This window comes from Brachyistius frenatus, unplaced genomic scaffold (genome assembly GCF_029030835.1).
Source record: "Brachyistius frenatus isolate BFR_SWC_R1_liver_20210118 unplaced genomic scaffold, ASM2903083v1 Contig_10, whole genome shotgun sequence".
NCBI lineage: Eukaryota > Metazoa > Chordata > Actinopteri > Embiotocidae > Brachyistius > Brachyistius frenatus.
In genome coordinates, this window is record NW_027210609.1 from 4,254,961 (window position 1) to 4,274,275 (window position 19,315).

The 19,315-nt window shown below is 39.0% G+C and overlaps 1 protein-coding gene across 1 annotated transcript in view; it reads right to left on the reverse strand.

Moving 5' to 3' along the window:
* ppp1r16b (protein phosphatase 1, regulatory subunit 16B) overlaps positions 1-19,315 on the reverse strand; it is an 88,823-nt gene that overhangs the window by 19,062 nt on the left and 50,446 nt on the right. The window contains exons 4-5 of the mRNA XM_069691023.1: positions 13,949-14,019; positions 1,219-1,364 (exon numbers count right to left, since the gene is read on the reverse strand). Of these exons, the coding sequence (XP_069547124.1) occupies positions 1,219-1,364; positions 13,949-14,019 (217 nt within the window). The remainder of the gene's footprint in view (positions 1-1,218; positions 1,365-13,948; positions 14,020-19,315) is intronic.

Consider the following 19,315-nt stretch of genomic DNA (forward strand, 5'->3'; position numbering starts at 1 on the left):
CACAGAGCATGTTGATTTGTCCTTCTGGTGGGTTTAGATGTGTTTAGCTGCTATAGCTTCATTAGGATGTAATTAAATCCTAATTAAACCTAATGTATGAACTCCTGCGAGTTGTCTATATGTATTCCACATATTTGCTGACGTGTCACATAACAAGGACATTTTCACCTTGGGGAAAACCTGGTTCAGAGTGATTTAATTATTAACAACATTTGCATAATATAAATGGAAAACTCAATCCGAGCCATTTGTGCTATATCCTAAGGCTGCACATAGGTCAATAATCTTGACTCTGAGATGACGATGGGATCATATTATGTTAAATACGTCATGACACCTATTACATATCTTCCTCAACTGGAAAAAATGCAGTGCTATTTTAACCATGGCTTAAACCCATTTTTCCGTCCTTTTTTATGAATGTATTACAATTTATGTTTTTTCTTGCACTTTTTATTAGTGTTACCATTTTCTCTCCTGCTGCGTGCATTACTGTTAATATTTTCTCCTCCAGGTTGCAATCTCTGTTGTTTTTGCATCAGAAAACCTCATTTCTCTTGCCCAGAGCTCTGAAAAAAAAAAAAAAAAAAAAAATGGAGAGGAATTCAGGCTGATAAAAACTACCTTCTGCGCCCCACTGGGGACACTTGATGCATTTATAGCTGAATATCTGTCAGCATGGCAATAATACCTGCTAATTTCAGATTATAAATGTTTTCCTCAGGAAACTTGTTAGTGGAGGTGGTCAACCCTGCTCACTCCTCCAACTGCTGACAGGTATTGATTATACGAGTCCAGAAGATCAATACAACTTTAACGAGATGCAGAATTTGCTTATTTACAAAATAACTTCGGGAGTTTTTTTTTCTCATCGGCACCCAGTTGTAATTGATTGATTGAGTTGTTTCTCACTACTTTTCCCAACTTGTAAAAACTTAAGAGCCTTTTATTTCTTCTAAATACTGTGATTAATTTACCGCGAAGCGATCGATCAACTGCCGAGCTGAATAAAACACATGATGCATCCCATCTTGTTATCGGTGCAGTTGCTGTTCCTCACTGCATGTGTGGCCTTTACATTGAGAGCTAGTGCCTTCACTCTTTTTCCCTGAAGCTTTAAGAGGCTAATATTATATTTCATAATCTTGTATCTTAATCTCCGCCAGGATAAGGACCACGATGCAGGAGACCAAGGTGTAGTGTATTTGCAGGATTTACTGCGCGATGAGGATCTTGACAAGTCCCGCATGGCCGCAGGTAGCAGCAGCGTGCAGCGGCGTCCACAGCTCGTTGTCCTGAGAGTTAACACCGGCTCCTCGGCCCAGCAGGATCTTCACCATCTCCTCATAGTTGTCTATACAACACTGCACGGAGAGAGAGCAGGAAGGAAAGGTAAGGAAGGAGAGGGGGGGGACAAGATTAGATTTGGCTCAGCTTGGATACATACTGTAATACTTAATGGCCTGATATCTTAAAGCCCTGGAATAGAGATGGAAGATGAGAGAGAGAGAACTGATGGAAAGAAACAAGCAAGGAGGTCAAAAATTTAGTGAAAAGACCATAAAAGACAAAGTTAATAGTTTGCCGAACGTGTGTCTTTTAACTCTAATATGAGTTAATGTCAAAATTGATCCTCTTGTTTGGAGAATTGTTATTCAGGCTGAAAAGGAGCTCCACGTATGATTCGCACTCGGCTCCGTTGCACTGCTGCTCGCCTCATCACCTTAATCAGTGCAAGAAAGGAATGAAAAAAAAACAACCTAATTTGTCACCAACAGCACAGACAAACAAGAAGTCCATAAAGTCCACAACTGAGAGCACACAAAGCCAATTTGGACAGAGTCAGGGCTGTTCCCTGGATCTGAGACAAAACTGGAAATGCACCCATAACTCACACCCATCCGCACAGATGGAAAGACAAAGACCGAGAGGAACGGAGAATTTTTTTTTTCCTCGTTAAACTGGGTGTGATTATAGGGTGGAGAGGAGGGAGAATTTTCCATGAACACCATCCTCCAATCTGGCTGCTGTCCGCAACATCAGTTTTCTCCATCAGAGCTAATTGGTGAGTGTGGCGGTGCTGTGCCGATAAACAAAGACGACTGAGGAGATAGACAGAGAAAACAACAGAGGAAGAGGCTGCAGAGTGCACACATAAAGAATGGGATTCATTTGTCACAGTAAAATGGGCCGATAAAATCTGGAAACTGAAGAGTCAGAAGGGCAAAGCTTCTGTTATTACTTGTGCTGGTAAAGTTGCGGGTTTGAATCTGGTTCGTGACGTCTTTAATCAAACCTCCCATCACTCTAGTATAAAACGTATCCCTCGTATTTCTCTGAAACACCTGCATGTTTTTACCAAGGAGCACCTACACTTCTGAAAGAAGCTGCTGCAGTGTTGTCATCTGTCGTAATGAAATGCAAAATCTCTTCTGATAAAATTACTGCTGATAATCCCATTATGAAGTATGTATGTACCTTATTGAAAATGTAATCAGTGAGAGGAAAATGAGAGAAAAAAAAAAAGATTGCAGCAAACAGAAAGAAAATAAAGATAAACGTGAATAAAAGAACCAGATAAATACATCCATTATGTAAACCGCTTATCCTGCTAAAGCTTCCAGGAAGCAGCAGCCTATCCCAGCGTGCATTGTGCAGGAGGCAGGATACACACCCCATCACAGGGCTGACATGCAAGTCTTGAATTGTTGCCTTTTCAAAAGCTTCTGTGTGACTTCTATGTGAGTAGCGGAATATTTTGCTAAATAAAGTTGGTAGACCACATTTTTCTACAAGCTCATCATTCAAGTGTTCTCGGGTTGCTATCACACAAACCACATAGTCTACTTGTATGCAGTTTGCCAAATGTTTTAAAGTGACACACAGTAAATATTTCTTATATATATTCCATCAGGATCTTTTTTTGGTGATCAATTCGTAGTTTGACTCCCTTGTGAAACAAAAACTACAAGTATTGTTTGGCTCCAGCTTCTCAAATCTGACGATTTGAGATTTGATGTTCTCTCTTTAATGTTTTTGCTGAAGAACTATTTCTGGGTTTCAATCTGTTGGTCAGACAAAATAAGACATCACCAGACAATTATAGGAAACTGTGAAGGACTGTGATGTGATTTTTTTTTTCCAGTTTTTAAACTGAATGATTACTTGAACGAATAAATGAAAAATGTATTAACAATTAATTAAACATTTTAATTGATTATTGGAATTTTTCTTGTATATACAAACCAATACAGATCATACACAACTAGGATCATAGAGATCTGTACAATAAAAAAATAAAATTTTGTAAGAAAGCAAACATGATTTGTTTTATGTAGTAGTGATGGAGTTAAGATGAGTTCACCTATTTAATGTTTAATGTTAGTCCCTGAGGAGCACTGAAACTGTGGGTAAAACAATAGCCTTCCTCTCTTTAAACACATGTTACAGTCAACATTTCCCTCTCATATAGGTATTATATGGCCATTATTTCTATTAAAGGCACATTACCTAACCTCTGTTATCTCATAATATCGACAGCAAAAGGAGGTCATGTGAACAAGGTCAAAGGGCACAGATCCAAAAGCAATGTGTCCTAAAAGACAAAATATCATAATACAAATCCATTTGTCCTTTGCTTTACAGCGTAATAACAGATTCTTTATCATTCCAGATGCTCTCTCTTCACAATGACCTCCATTTTTGGAGGAACCGCTGTTAAAATGAATGACAGAAAGAACCTCCAAACTTTCTCCCTTTCCCCACATTGTACATGCTCACCACGGAAACCTTGAAAAGTTGAGGCGCAGAGAGAGAAGAGTTTTTTTTTTTTTCTTCTCTTTGTGGATTTACATAGAGAATGAGCTAAAGTGCAATCTCTGGAGGCTTCTAGTAGAGAATCTGAGAGTAGGAGCGAGGGTGGAGCAGACAATAATACAGAGAGAAGCACAAACACGAATATAAACCCTTTGGACGCAAAGAGAACCAGTGGGGGCCGATTAGAGGATGAATGAAGGTTCCTTCGGGAAATGCAAACAACAACTGCACACTCTGTCCTTCAGCATCCTGTGTAAGCATTCATTGACATGTAATCCCTACTTTCAAGTGATTTTACAACAATTTACAGCTCAGATGTTACATTTTGTCTGCACCCAAGCGGCAACCAACAATGACAACACACAACGGCCATTATGAAGCTTTGAGTTCGGATATTGGCCGGTCCCCATCTTGCTAGTTCAGAGCTTTTTGAGTCTTTTTTTTTCTAAGTATTATCTGATTATTTTGAGATGGACCACCAGAAAACTAATAAGAAGGAGTGACTTTAGCTACCAACACCAAAATGACTTCATTGTCTTCGTATTTCCTGAGAGAACTAGAATGGGAGTCTATGTAGCCAGAGGCTTTTTGGAGCCTACCTGTTGTGGCATTAGGTGGTATTACAATTTAAAGCACTTTCATATTGGCCTCATTTTTCAGACCCTGAAACTATGTCCACTTCTATAAACAGTCTATGTGTGCACCACGTTCAGTACATCTGATTTTGAAACAGAACCTCACTCTCTTTTCCGTCACGTGTACTCCATCTCTCACTCTGTATTGGTTTCTTTGATGAAACTTCAATCTAAAATCTTAAACAACGGCAATATATAAAAAAAAGACTATTACTCTGCATTGACATAAGGAGAAACTGAGCTGAGTTCATTCTCTGGAGGATTGCAGCTTCAACTTATAAGGCTACTCAGATAAGGCAGCTCTGACAAGTGTGTTGGGGGAGTTCATAAATTAATACACAAGCAAGAGAGGAAATTAAATTACTGCACAGATGCACAAGATAGATAGCAGGAAGACAGATAAGAGGTGAAACAGATGCATAGAAAAACAAACACTGACTGACTGGAGACAAAACTGTCTGACAACCACTTCCTGTGAATAACAGTTCAGTTGAGGAGAAGATGTACAGGATGATTGTCAGATTTAAAATTTCACTCTAAAGTTTTGCATTTCCCCCCCAAAAAAATAAAGATTAAAGTGAACACGGATAGTTTCGTCCTTCAACAGTAAGCCAGTCGAATTTCCTCAAGCATTAAAAATCTGACTGCACTGAAAGACAACTAATTCTGAACTGTGGCTCCATTTTCTACAACCACAGAGACACAGCATCTGATCTGCAGACAACTTTAATGTTTGGGTATAAGTATTTGTGTGACAAGTAAAATAGGACCCCAGAAAGAAAATGCAACAACCTAGTCCCCGCATGACACCTGAATTGCTCCCCACATTTAAACTTTTACATGATTACAGTAAATCTGTTGTAGGTCATTGACAGACATTTTCCAGAATGAAGAAAAAAAAAAAAAAGACCATCAGAGTATGTAGGTGGAATTAAGAACTGTTTTTGCTTGAAATGTCCATGCTTACTAAGAATATTGCTGAAAGTCAACTTAAATAAATATCAATTCAATCTGCATTCCCTTTTAATAAAGAAAAACGACAACCATCAGATAAAGGAGCAGTGTGCTGGATTTAGTGGCATCAGAAGACCAAAGTGACCTACTGGTGGTCACTTCGGTGCACAAGTGGTTAGGAGGACGGTTGCAATCAACTGAACAGCCCTCGTCTTACCCTCCCCTTGCAAGCATGGAGAAAAATCTACAGTGGTCTAGTAGTCCCGCTCTGGAGGCAAAGTTTGAGTTGTCCCTTCTCGGCTACTGTAGAAAAACAGCAGTGCAACACGGTGCGCTTCATGGAAGAGGACCTGCTCAATATGTGGATATGAGGAGCTCATTCTAAGGTAACAAATACAGAATTCTTAGTTTTAGCTGATTATACATTAGAGAAAACATAATTATAAATATTATATTCCATTTCTGACAAGAGATTCTCATAAATCCTACACACTGGTGTTAAAAAAAACAACTTTAATACTCAGATTTTGTGTCACTAAATTTACAACTCTTCTCTACTTCTGCTGAAGCTCAACGACACAGATATCAGTGGTTTAATTTCAGGAGTAAACTGAGTTTAGTTTAGACAATGGCCATTAAGCCTGATAATAAATATTGGCAATATGGACACAGGTTGCCCCATCAGAATATCTCTTGAATTCCTATTTTGTTTTCAGATGCTGTCACGATCTGTTTTAAAGTGGAGGACTTTACAGATTATGGAGAAATCTCTGTGATATGTCTTTGAGGATGAAAAGAGCTACACGGTACTAAAAGCACCCAGGCAGTGTGAAAATAAAAATAAATACATGAAGGCTGCAGTCTGGAGATCCTGGATACCGTCACTGAGCACAGGAGGGGGCTGACAGGTTTCTCTCTCATCTGATGCAAATGTTTTCTCAAGGAATATGCGACAGGTTTGGTGTGAAAGAGTTGTGTGCATGTATTTTTAAGTATAAATTCAATGTAACCTAATATAAGAGGCATTTACTGTCAATGATGCTCAGATAATGAGCAGGAAGAACAAAGTGTCTCTATGACCTTCTTGTAAAACTGCCAAAAGCAGAAGTGGTGCTCTGTCTATGTGCGTCAACTGCTTCCTGTGTTAATGATTGGAAAATTCAGACGAACAGATTCAGACAATAAGACAGACGAGCATGAGTCGTGCATTTCCATATTTTTCACGTGTGTCAGTGTGTGTGTGTGTGTGTGTGTGTGTGTGTGTGTGTGTGTGTGTGTGTGTGTGCGCACATATATAAAGGTATTAAAACAGCAATTTAGTGATTCAGAGAACAAGTTATGGATTTCATTTTCAGTCTGAGGCTGGTAACAGGCAAACTTGAAAATATAATTTAAGAAAAATGAACAGCCTTATAAAACTGACAGGAACAAGACTCTTAAGAGACACACAAGCTGTAAAGACATCCGATACGCTGATGTATTAGCTCACTTCCAAATCTGCAGCCTGCAGCAGTGGCATGGCAGATGTCATCAGGAAAACCTGAGAGGCAGCAAGCCCACACACCAGCTAACAACCGGGTTAATCTCCTAACCTCCTTCTGAGTAAACCCACATACTTCAGCCCACCTGCTGCTAATTGCTAAGCTAAAGTGTTAGCTTTTCCAGAGGAGGAAAACACATACGGGATAACTAGTCACTAAAGTAAATCCAAAGGAACATGCAGTGAAATAATGTGCCATTCATAAAAAGTATTCACTAATGGATGTGAGCGTGGCTCAGACAAAGGGCCAGATTATGGCTGGAAAACAACAGCAACAGTCTTTCTGAGAGCCATCAGTGAGCTGAGAGAATTGCGGTTCAGATTGAGGAGCAAAATGAGGCTGAAATTTTGACCGAATGGCTGAAATTTGATCAGGGCCATTGCCAAGCGGGCTGTCGGTGACATACCTGTCACTGAAACTGAAATACTGAGGGTTTAAGTGAGCAAAAGCAGGACCAGGTGCCTGAGAGTACAGGTGAGGCTGCAGGAGGTTAGAGGTTAAAGGGCGCTTTAAATTGTCCCAGAGCTGAACGAACTGATGGTGATCACGAAGAGCGACAGGGTCTCAATGAGGAAACCCGAGAAGTAAAGTTCAGCTGCTGAGAGGTTTTTTTGTGATTGTTTGTCATAAATGCTGTTTAATTGTGGCTTTCTCAAAAGTTTTTATGTAATTGAAGGAGTTTTCTGAGATTTTTGTATTACAGCCTGAAAAGAGCTGTATGAAATCACTCTATACGATAATAAGCATAATCAATATCACAGAATTAGCTGGATATATTTAGTTCTCTGCTTTCATTCTCTGAATTTAAATAACCATGGGAATCAAAGTAACACAAAATTCACGAGTCATAAAAGTGTCATGGCTTTACAAGACCGTCTGCCATTTGGTATAGAATATGTAAGTTTCACCTTCTGTTAAAAAAATAAAAATTAAAAAAAGTGCTTTTAATTCTTTCTTAATAATATTAATTCAACACAAAAACAAATCTCTTACAACTGGAAGGGTTTTCTATGAAACCTTTCTATTCCTTTTGTGGCTGCTTTTTCTGGTCTTCCAGAATGTGGTTTGTTTTGATGATGCGAGGACAAGTTACATGACCTTGTAGGATGTAAATATGGAGTTATTTTCTGAATAAAGCCAGTTTTGTTTGGACAGGCTCCACATTGTGCAGTGATGCTTTCAGTGGAGCTTCTACCTATTACTTTTATTACATATAAATGGCATGAACATAGCAAATTTGCAAGCTCCCACAAATATTGCGGACTTTGGATGAATTTTTATTAGTTATTTCTATTACAATATAGCAATTTTCTGCATATAGCAATATGGGCTGTCACTAAAACCTGGGACATCGGAAGAGTACAGAATGTTGTTCCTGCAGAGATGATTTCTCGGCTCTCACACAATTTAAACCAATGGTACAAGTCGTTTCCTCTCTTTTTCTGTTTCTGCTTTATTTACTCTCTAACCGAGCATCATAGTTATTACTGAATTTGGGAGCCAAGTTTAAGAATATGACGCCGAAAGGTCTGAGCCCCATCCAAAGCCGAAGTAGTGAAGAACTGAATGAGAGATAAAAAAAAAAAAAGACTGGAACCACATAGGAATCAGACTCCAAACTTCACAGCTCGACATGAATCAAATCCTGCCGATGATCATTACAGCACCAGTTGCATTCATCTCCACATCCCGCCTTTGCCATCTCTGCTTTAATATTTAAGTGGCTGAATTACCAAAGTAAATGTTTTTAAATGTAACTCCGACAGTCGGTTGATGTTCTGGGTCATCGTGCCCACTCAGCCACACTGGAGGCCCGAAGGAAAACACAGCACAGCTCAGAGCTGGATAACAGCTGTGTGCTCTCCCAAAATATGGGACAACATGAGGAAGGTGTGCTTGGAACCATCTGCTGGCAAGGAGATCGTCTCCCTCGAACACAGTCCTTTCAAACCAAAAATATCCTCAACAACATCTCCCTGGGACAAAATCTGTAGTCTGTATAACAGTATATTATAACATTCAAAGTAAAAGAGAAACGTGGCTTCTACTCATAGAATTTATAGGCAACAGAACTGCTGATATGAACAGCGTCTAATCTGATCTGAACCACATTTGTTTTTGGGCATATATATATATATATATATATACAAACAAATTAGTAAATGTTCTGTATTGAACAGGGTTCGCACTTGTCATGGAATTTCTGGAATATCATGGAATTATAAAGTCTCTTCCAGACATGAAAGTCAGGGGATCTGATCATATTTAGGGCAAAGTCATGGAATACATTAAAGTTTTGAATGTAACATGTTTAAATTTGAATTGCCATTTATCAAAAGGTTATATTTTCCATGAAGTTTTTGTCTACAGTATAATTTAATGTGTTTCTTGAGTGGTAGCTGCAGACATGCTAGGAAAATAAAATTAACAGCTTTGGCTACAAACAATTTACTTCAAAGATTGGGTTGGTATGCGACAGAAAAGCTAGATGTAAAGTTTATAAAACTACAATTGATCTATCGCAAGGAAATTCATTACTTTTGTTCCCATTTAATAACAAATATTTGTGTTTGGTTTATTGTTAAAATAGTTAAAAAAAAAAAAAACACGTTGTGTTTTACTGAAAATAGCTGTGAGCAAGCAAATAAAGCTCACAAATTGCTGGGAATTAAATAATGCGGCTAGATTTTGCCTGATGAGCACAAATGCGGACTATTTTTTGTCATTATAGGTCATTAATATTAAACTTTTTAGTCAGTGAAAGGGAATTTGACATTTAACTTAAGAGTGTGAACCCTTTTTGAATCTTACTGTGGTGTGTTCACTGTGTTGTGGTTGTTGATTCAGGAACCCTCATCCTGGAGTTTGGGTGAGCTACAGAAAGATGGAAGACTCCCGTGTGTTTGTTTTCTGAAAAGTAATATCCCAGTGTTAAACTGGCCCCACACACGGGCGTTTGAGATTTGAGATTGGTCTGGACTGATTATTTGCTTACATGATCCTTTAATGCGCGGGTTTACAAACATAATCTTAAAGTTACTTACTGGATTGAGGTCTACCTGATTTCAAATTGTGTTTGATATTTACCCAGTACTGTGAAAGGAACAGCGGAGGAATATTGAGCATGAAGCTACGATAATCAAAGAGAGCGAGCTGACCGGTCAGAATCACCAACCTTCATAAGAGCCGAGAGCACAGTCGTATTAATATGGAACATCATACCGACGGCAGTGGAAGGTCAGAGAGAGAATAAAAATGACTGCATTTATAATGATCATGGTTTTCACTGTCCCTTTCGCCGCTGTACAAGTATCAGTAACTATCATACTTGTATTATAAGTAATGAAAAATTACAACATTTAGAGGAGGTGATGAGAAAAAACTAACAAGATATAACCTCACAATTAAAGAGCTGTGGAGTTGCTCATAGACTGAGGCTGTGTTTTGTGAGGACTGATGACATTACAGCTGCACACACAGTCATGCACACACACGCACGCACACGCACGCACACGCGCGCACACACACACACACACACACACACACACACACACACACACACACACACACACACACACACACACACACACACACACACAAACACAAACACAAACACAAACACACAGCTTTGACATCGTCCATAACGTCATCCAAACCAACGTGCATGGACGAGGCATTCACAAGGTTGACATAGTAAATATTGACTTTTGTGTGTGTGTGTGTGTGTGTGTGTGTGTGTGTGTGTGTGTGTGTGTGTGTGTGTGTGTGTGTGTGTGTGTGTGTGTGTGTGTGTGTGGTACATACAGTGACCCTGCAAGCTATCTATTGATTAATGTCTCATATCAGTGAGGTGAGACCAGCCCGGGACACGCATGACATCTCATTTAGAGATACATCACCACCACTTTCCTTCATTTGTCTCACCCTGTGCAATGTGACATGTGTGCGTGTGTCTACATCGTATTTCTCACATGCATTTATTCTCTCAGTATAAGTGTCGGTGTTTAATCTAGCCTCTGTAAATTAGGACGACAAAATGCACGTTAAAAGAAGATGAGTACACAAATGTGTGTCTGTGTACATGTATACATGTCCTATGTGTGTTTTTGTAATGGATCCTATCTGCCTGTGTGATTGTGTTTGTGTGTATCTGGTATTTGTCAAATCGCAGTGGAAGGGAAAAGGTCTCATTTTGAAGACACTTTGCAGGCTGACCCATCCAAATAGCAGATTATCGGTTACACACACACGCACACACACACACACACACACACACACACACACACACACACACACACACACACACACACACACACACACACACACACACACACACACACACACACACACACACACACACACACACTCACTCAAAGATCAAAGGTCAATCTGATCTCTCGGCAGCCCACCGCTTTTAAAACACCAGCCGCACCAGTGGTGACTGATGGACTTAAATTTTCTCTTCCCCTGTGTATTTCGCTGCCTCTCAGCAGAAGCCTGAATATTAGGCTTTGAACAGCCGAGAGGGAAAGAGAGACGGCTGTTCACCGAGGCACAGCGGAAAGCGGCAAAGAGGGAGAGAGAGGACATAAACTGTCAGTAAAACTGCAATGAGAGACAAATGAGTAAAGAGGGAGGAGGAGGGACAGAGAGCAGAGGAATAAGACAGTTTATAAATGAGCATCACGTCCTTTTGAAATGTTTTTAGATGAAGAGCCATCCTTTCGGAGGTCAGATTTGTTTTTTTATTTGACATTAAAATGCGACTCCACCTCAAGAAAGACTGATGCCTTCCACACTGTAAACAACCCCTTGTCTGACCATAAAGGCGCCAATCACACCTTTAGGAAATAAAACTCGGCGTTTACTCTTCGAGCCTCTCCAGCAATTTACTTTAGGAGGAAAAAAACAAAATGGTTCGGTCAGCAAAAGCAGCATCTTCATGGTCATCCCGCTGCCTGAGTAATCAAACTTCACTGGAAATAAAATTGTCTTTCTGAGTGGCATCTTTTGAGGAATGTTTGAGCTCAGTGATTGGATCAGCACAGGGTCTGGGTGACATCTGCGCCAGATATTCAAGCTATTTCAGGTTTTAGATGGAATAAAAATGATCAAAACTCTTTTCAGATCAAATTTTAGTTGATTTGTGACCTAATGAGACGTGTAATAATCCGCTGTGTACGCACATAACTGAGTTGTTTTAACTAAAAATGACATGCAGCATCAATTGGGATGAAGTGGAAGCTATGATTATGATGTCAGTAATAACTCTTATCAGCAAGTAAAAATAGGCCTGATATCTTCTATCAATTTCCAACATCAAAATGGACTAATTTCCGCCAATACTGAACTCATTTCCTCACTATTAAAATTAATGTTTTCAGAGTCAGACAACCTCAACACTCCAGTCTGCACAAGGCCTTTAAATCGCACCCCTGCAATCAGGAAATGAGTTAATTATACTTCAACAAAGACTGCGATGATGCTGGTAAGGTCAGACCAGGAGCCATGATCTTTTACTTCTCAACCAAATTTCAACAGTCAAAACAAAGAGAGGACAAAATATTGTCAAGAAGACTTCAGACGTCTGATCTAATGTTGAAACAGAGCTTTATTTCAGTCCAGATGAATAAAAGTCAATTTGTTCAAGTGTGACTCAATGACACGGAAAGAGAGTTCCCTTTTTATAGTCTGTTTCCCTCTTTACTGGGAAACCCACAAAACTTTGATCAGCAGACTAAAAACAAACCGTTTTGTCAAATTGAAACAATGCTCAAAGAAAAGTAAAAGTAAAAAGCCATCGACTGATGTTTTTCTTTTGGTAAATGGGCTGCATTTAAAGTATATACTGCTTTTACCCAAAGCACTAATGCATTCACACACAGCCAATTGAGGTTCAGTGTGCTGCTCAAGGACACTTCAACTGAAGATCAAGCTGCCAGCCCTGTCCCGCTCTACTTTTTTCATTTTCAAAGTGAGAAAAAACGCTGACATCAGTTTGTCATTGGCGCCTCAGTTTTAAGGGAAAACAGAGATTGACACATCATAGAAATCAAAGAACGACAAAACACCTGGAGACTGCACTACTAAAAACTGAAAGTAAACAAGGTATTTACCAGTGTAACAGCACTACGCAAGAAATATAAGAACCCAATTGGCACCCTTACACACCAACTATGGACCTGTCCAAACCTCCACTCAGTCTGAACTTCTGTGTTTAATGTTAACACAAAAGCCTTCGACAAGGAATAGCAGCCCAAACCACAGCCACTCTGTGTGTCTGCTGGTACAACTGTCCTGAACTCAGATGAGTAACAAATGTCAGGAGCATCTGCGTTTGTATTGGTTAAAAAAAAAAAAAAAAAAGCCTTCATTTTAGATGTGGCTTAGAGAGCTGGGTTAAATCTTCCATTTGGAGAAGCTTAGATTTAAGACTGCAGGAGGGAGGGGGGTATTTGGCAAGGCATGAGGACTGACACATTTAAAGGGTCTGGGGGTGAAGGTGTGAGATGAGCAACTGACAATAATGAGCCTGTAACAGTGGTGCCAGTATATATGTTTATATACAGTATCTGTTTAATATATGTTTGTTTTTCTCTCTTGGTTTGTTCTCTGGTTTTCAATGGTGAGTGTTGCTTTTTGCCAACATCATCAAACTTCTGCTGCTATGATGTTGTTATTGAAAGAAAGAAATGGAAAAATATGATTTGCCTAGCTGTAGTGGCTGGTGGGCAAAATATGTATTTTTACATCATTTTAGATGATTATCTTTCCAATGTTTATTCAAAAATGTATATGCAATCAAAAATAATAACCACAAAAACAAAACAAAGCTTGAAGTGAAGCTATAGTGGCTTAGTTGCTGTGAAAAAAAGCGCTTGGGATGCTGCACCTAAATGTTATGATGGTAGGGAAAACCCTGGATTTATTTTATGTACCCAAGAAGAAAAATTCAAAAAAAAATGTACATTTATAAAACCTGGTGGTGACGGGTGATCGTACCTGATGCAGGGCGGTGAGACCGTCTTCGTTGCAGAGGTCTGGACTCACATTGTTTTTCAGCAGGTAACGAACTGATGAAAAAAGAGACAAAGAAACAGATGAAGGAAGAAGTCTCACATAACTATAGGAGATATTTATATATTTCTGTTTAAATATTTGAAGCCCTTAAGTGGGTTTGAATAACTGCATCTTTTCTTTTAAGTTAAATCACATTTAGAGCTCTCTATTTTGTGGCGTAGAATTGAGAATGTGTTGTTCCACCTGAGAGGTAAAAGGCATAAATGTTCCATTATGATTCGGACATGTAGTAATGATCAATATTTCAGTTGGAACAGGAATTTCTGGCTGCAGCAAACCAAACAATGGATGCGGGATAAAAGCATGACGAGATCCCGCACAACCCCATATCCTCTAAACTGCTGCTCACACAGCCAGCAGGTGCACGTCAATTTAACCTTTTGTTACCCAGTGACATCACCAATCAATCTGACATCCATTAATCACAAACGCATCATCGTGATGCATCAATCTCTCAAATTATCATCCCTGGCAGGATGTTACCTAACTGACCTTGGAGATATGGACGAGTGGGTGAAAGGGATGAGCTGTGTGTGTGTGTGTGTGTGTGTGTGTGTGTGTGTGTGTGTGTGTGTGTGTGTGTGTGTGTGTGTGTGTGTGTGTGTGTGTGTGTGTGTGTGTGTGTGTGTGTGGGAGGGGGTGGGGGGCGTTGTTGGTGGAGGATGATGTAATGTTAATGATGCTTGGGATTACACGGGTTGTATCTTCGTAGTCCAAACAGATAAAACCTCCGCCCGTACCCTAATTCCCCAAATATCTCAGTCAGCACTCCAGACAGCTGCCTGACTGCTAAACCTGCCGGGCCTGAGCAGGAAGTGTCGGTGCCATGTTGGGCTCCTCTCCGTGTCATATTTATCCCCTGGTTTTGGCCGTGGTTCCATCTGCCTTTATTTTAGAGACCGAAAAAAAAAAAAAAAAAAAAACAGAGCAAGCGTATAAATCAGGATATGATGCTGATAGAGAGATGACAGAGATTTGGGATGATAATTATCACATCTGTCCCCTTGACTCGCATAAAAACAGCCCTGTATACATTAAGTAGATACACCATGTGCACAATATTACAGACACACGTGTATATCTATGTTTGCATAAACTCATTAAATAATCTGTGATAAAAAAAAATAAAAAAAAATTTAAGGATGCCTTTCATAATAAAGGTGACCAAAAAAAAAGTAAAGTGCTACAAATATTCTACATTAATCATGTTTAGGTATTTAGAGACTTTCTTCCTACTCATTATTTCCAATTAGAGCCCTCGAGGGACACTCGAGAAACTGCAGCAATAACCTACATATTATACAAACATTATGGAAAAGCATACTGTATCTATTCTTTTTTTTATGTTTATAAATGTTTAAATAAAGAACTGATCTATTTACAAAAAGGGGTTTCTCATATAAGTTGAGCACCTTATACACAATAAGGCAGCATTAGCACATATTCAGGGATGGGCTTCACATATTACACCATGAAAATGTTCCAAAACCACATGTTGCCAATGGGTAAAATACATCTCTCACATGTGCACAATCACGTGATCACGAGTTTTTGCCAATGTGAAATTCAGTTGTTTGTTTTTTTAAATTCCGTTTTAGTGAGAAATTACAATTAACAAAAAAAAGAAAAAAATGCAGAGGATATAACAGGACTGTTTTGTGGCACCTGCAGTCAACTGCTGTAAAAATAATTAAAAGACAGCCTGTATGTTTCCTGAGAGGCAGAATGCTGGGCAAAAAAACCAACAACAACAAAAAAAAAAACCTCAAAACGCTTGATGGTAATTATAAAGTTGAATTGCTGTAGGTACAGTAATCAGTCAAGCCAACCCAGAGGAATGTAACACTTTTATACCTCTTCTCTATTATGTCGGGATGCTGTTAGAGAGATAAAGTTATGTATTATCTTTCTACAGTATGCGGCTATCTGTTTTCAACACACATCTGTCAGCACCTTTTGTATGAGAGAGTACGAGGCAGATGCAAAGCAGTTACAAGCAGTATGTTTTCCCAGACGAGCGCCTAATTTTTTGTGACAGCCAAGAAGGTGAGGGAGGCAGGTATGACAACAAGATGGATATGAATGAAAACCAAGCAGCAGAAAGTTTAGTATTTATGCACACCGGGTGTGGTGTAGGATTTTCCTTTGAGTGTGCAGGTTAAATGGAAGTACTGTTTGACAATAGTGGCAGCTGGTTATTATTGTGTAAAATATGGCTGAGAGAGTGTTTTTTTCTACAGTAAAGCAGACTGATGAAAGTGCGGCAATTATCAGCCTAATTTTATTGTACAACTTCCTGAATCCTGCATCCGAGACCCCGATTAGGCTTTTGATTTGCATTACTGTCAACCCTCCCTATTTGGTATATTTCACTTTGTCCGAGTGTTTTCAGTATTATCACAACCATCTACACAAGAGCTCAGCGGTGGTCACCTCTAAGACATCCACTGTATTTCAAATCCAAGGCCACCAAAACGAACGAGCTGCCTGCAGCGTCACACATTCCACCGAGGCGTAAGAGAGCGGAAAAGGGAAATATTACGGTGAGTGCTGAAAGGATTGGACCCAAGGTTATACACTGCAAGCTGAGTCTGACTGCATCCAATAAATGTCACACGCCATCTCTGCTTTCCTCTGTGTATTTGCAGTGCTCTGTTGAACATGAGCAAGCGTTCCACCTGGATTGTAAACAACAAATCACAGAGGAACTACAGCACTAACATCACCTTTACAGCTGACATACACTGAATCCTCTGTGATTTACTTGTAATTAGATTTTTTTTTTTTTCTGGATTTCAAAAATATGTCATGTTTATCTGCCCAAGGAGAATATAACTTCACTAAAAACTGCATTTAAATAAAAGTTTGTTTTTGGAGTATAAAGCAAGCACACTAAATTAGTAATTGGCTATTTTATATGAATTTGTTTCTTTATTATAAGTACTGTATATGAAACGTATCATACATCAGTTATAGAAGAAGCAGGTAATTGAAGATGTATTTAGAGCCACTGCAAAGGTTTAAGTCTGATTTATAATTTCATGAAAGCAGAACAACAGCACCTTTAAGTAGCTACATAGATAAACAAGCATCCCTGCCAAGTAACAAATCAAGAAAAGAATAAATGCTGACACGTCGGGCGTCTGTTCTAATTGTTGACGAACAGAAAAATAAACTGGATTTCAGCTGTCAAAGCATGTCTACCACAGCAGCAGGATTTAAGGCAGTCAAAGCCAAAACCTGTCTGTAAAATAATTAGAACTTAGAAAAGGTAGAGCCAGACAATTTATAGTGTGTCATCACAGTCTGTGTGAAGACTTTAACTAAATAAACAAAGCGTTAGTGTTAACTTCCCCTGCTATTAATCTCTGGTAAACACTGACTAGCCGTTACATACACAAAGCGGTACTGCAGGTACGCAGGTATGTGTGTACACGCACACCTGAGCGCAGGTGATAAGAAATGACCATGTGCATATTATTTCTCTTTCCCATGTTTGCAGATTTTCCTCTGCATGAACTTGGTGGCAGTGCACAATGCAATGCATAAACACTTCTGCTTTCCCATTGTTTGAGTGTGAGAACACAATCAGAAGGTGACAGTTGTCTAATGGTGTCTGTCTGCCTGCTCTTCAAGAAGGAAATTACACATTTTAAAATAGGTGAGATTAAAAAATTCACATGCAGGCAGCAGCAACACACAGCATCACCAAACAGCTGGATATGTGATTGGTTTTTATTCACCAAAATATATGCATTGGTGCTGCTATCTCTGTGAGAAGGTGGCCACTGATGCATCAGTTAAGAAACGGATTTGGGTTATGATGTGTTATATGATAAGGAAGGTGAGGTGAAGACAAGTATGAACAGCAAGAGTATAAAGAATTTGACAAATAGATTCATATGGTTCTCACTTAATATTCATGAATGTTTCTGTTGCTGGTTTTTTTTTTTAACTCTCTTTTAATGCATATTTTATGTTGTGGTTTGTTTGATTTATTCGTGTCTGGCTTGAATATATATATATTTTTTGTTTTCAATCATTGGTCTGTCTGTCTTTTTGTGTAAATAGCATTCAGTAAAGTGCTTATGAAATTCTGATTCTGTCCCACTTATGCAGCAAACTGGTAACAATATGGAGAATAAAAAGTATGACGTGTGTTTCCCAGGGTGCAGAATGATGACTGGCCAAATGTCAAACTACACACAAATACAAACTCATCAAAACAAGGAAATTTGAATAAATTTTTCGGTTGAAAGACCTGAAAAATGTATTATTACTATTCACCAACACAAACTCTCTTTCCTTGGTAAGTTTCTTCAGATATGCAGTTAGTATGTGTTCGTACTGTAATAATATTTAATGCATCTTTTAGTTAATCTTTTTTGTTTGTGTATTTGTAATTATAAAGGACAGAATGTTTTTATCTTTGTTTGATCTGAATCCGTTTGTGTGAACAGTATTTCTCTGCATTTGATTTGGATCCTTGCAGTTGTACAGCTATGTGTTGTTGTATAATACATGTAAGCATGTGAGTGACACTGTATGTACTGAGGTGACTGTAATCTTCCGTTGTCGAAATCTGTCTTAAATATCTCCAAGGGCAAACCTTTATGGAGGTGATTTGTCTCATACTGAGAGTTCAAACACGATCCCTCCCCACTGAAACACCGATCCCTGGAACAATAACATCAAAACAACAACATACAAACACACAAAAGCCTTTTAGCAGCAGAAACTAATTAACACACTGTAATTAAAAGATAACTTCCTGAACACATTAGCTTACACAGGGGACAAACAAAATAATGTCAAAACCTCCAAACTGTGACTTTATATTTATAATTACAAACACTGTTTAAATGTCAATTAGCAGTTTCAGTGAGCTTCAGCAGAAATGTGAAAATCAACAGTTAAAGAAACCACGAGACAGCTGACACCCGGTCGACACAGAAAGTGTACAGTTGCATGAGCTGCTCGGTCCGTGTGTTTACGCAGGAGGCGTTCAGGTGCTGTGCTCAGCATCGGTCACTCACGTTTTGAAAGTACTATGGGCGTGAAACATTTAACTATTACGCCGGCAGTGTGGTCAGCTGTATTAATTAACATAGAAGCTTCTTGTTCCATTTGACACGTATGAGATGGACGACTCCAAAACACAGCTGAAACACTGTTTTCATAGACACGACATAATAAAGCTCAGAAGAAATCATCTGGGTTCCCCCACATAAATCAACCAATTCTGGCAATGGTGGCATATCAGTTTTATGACAAAGGTAAAAGCGTATT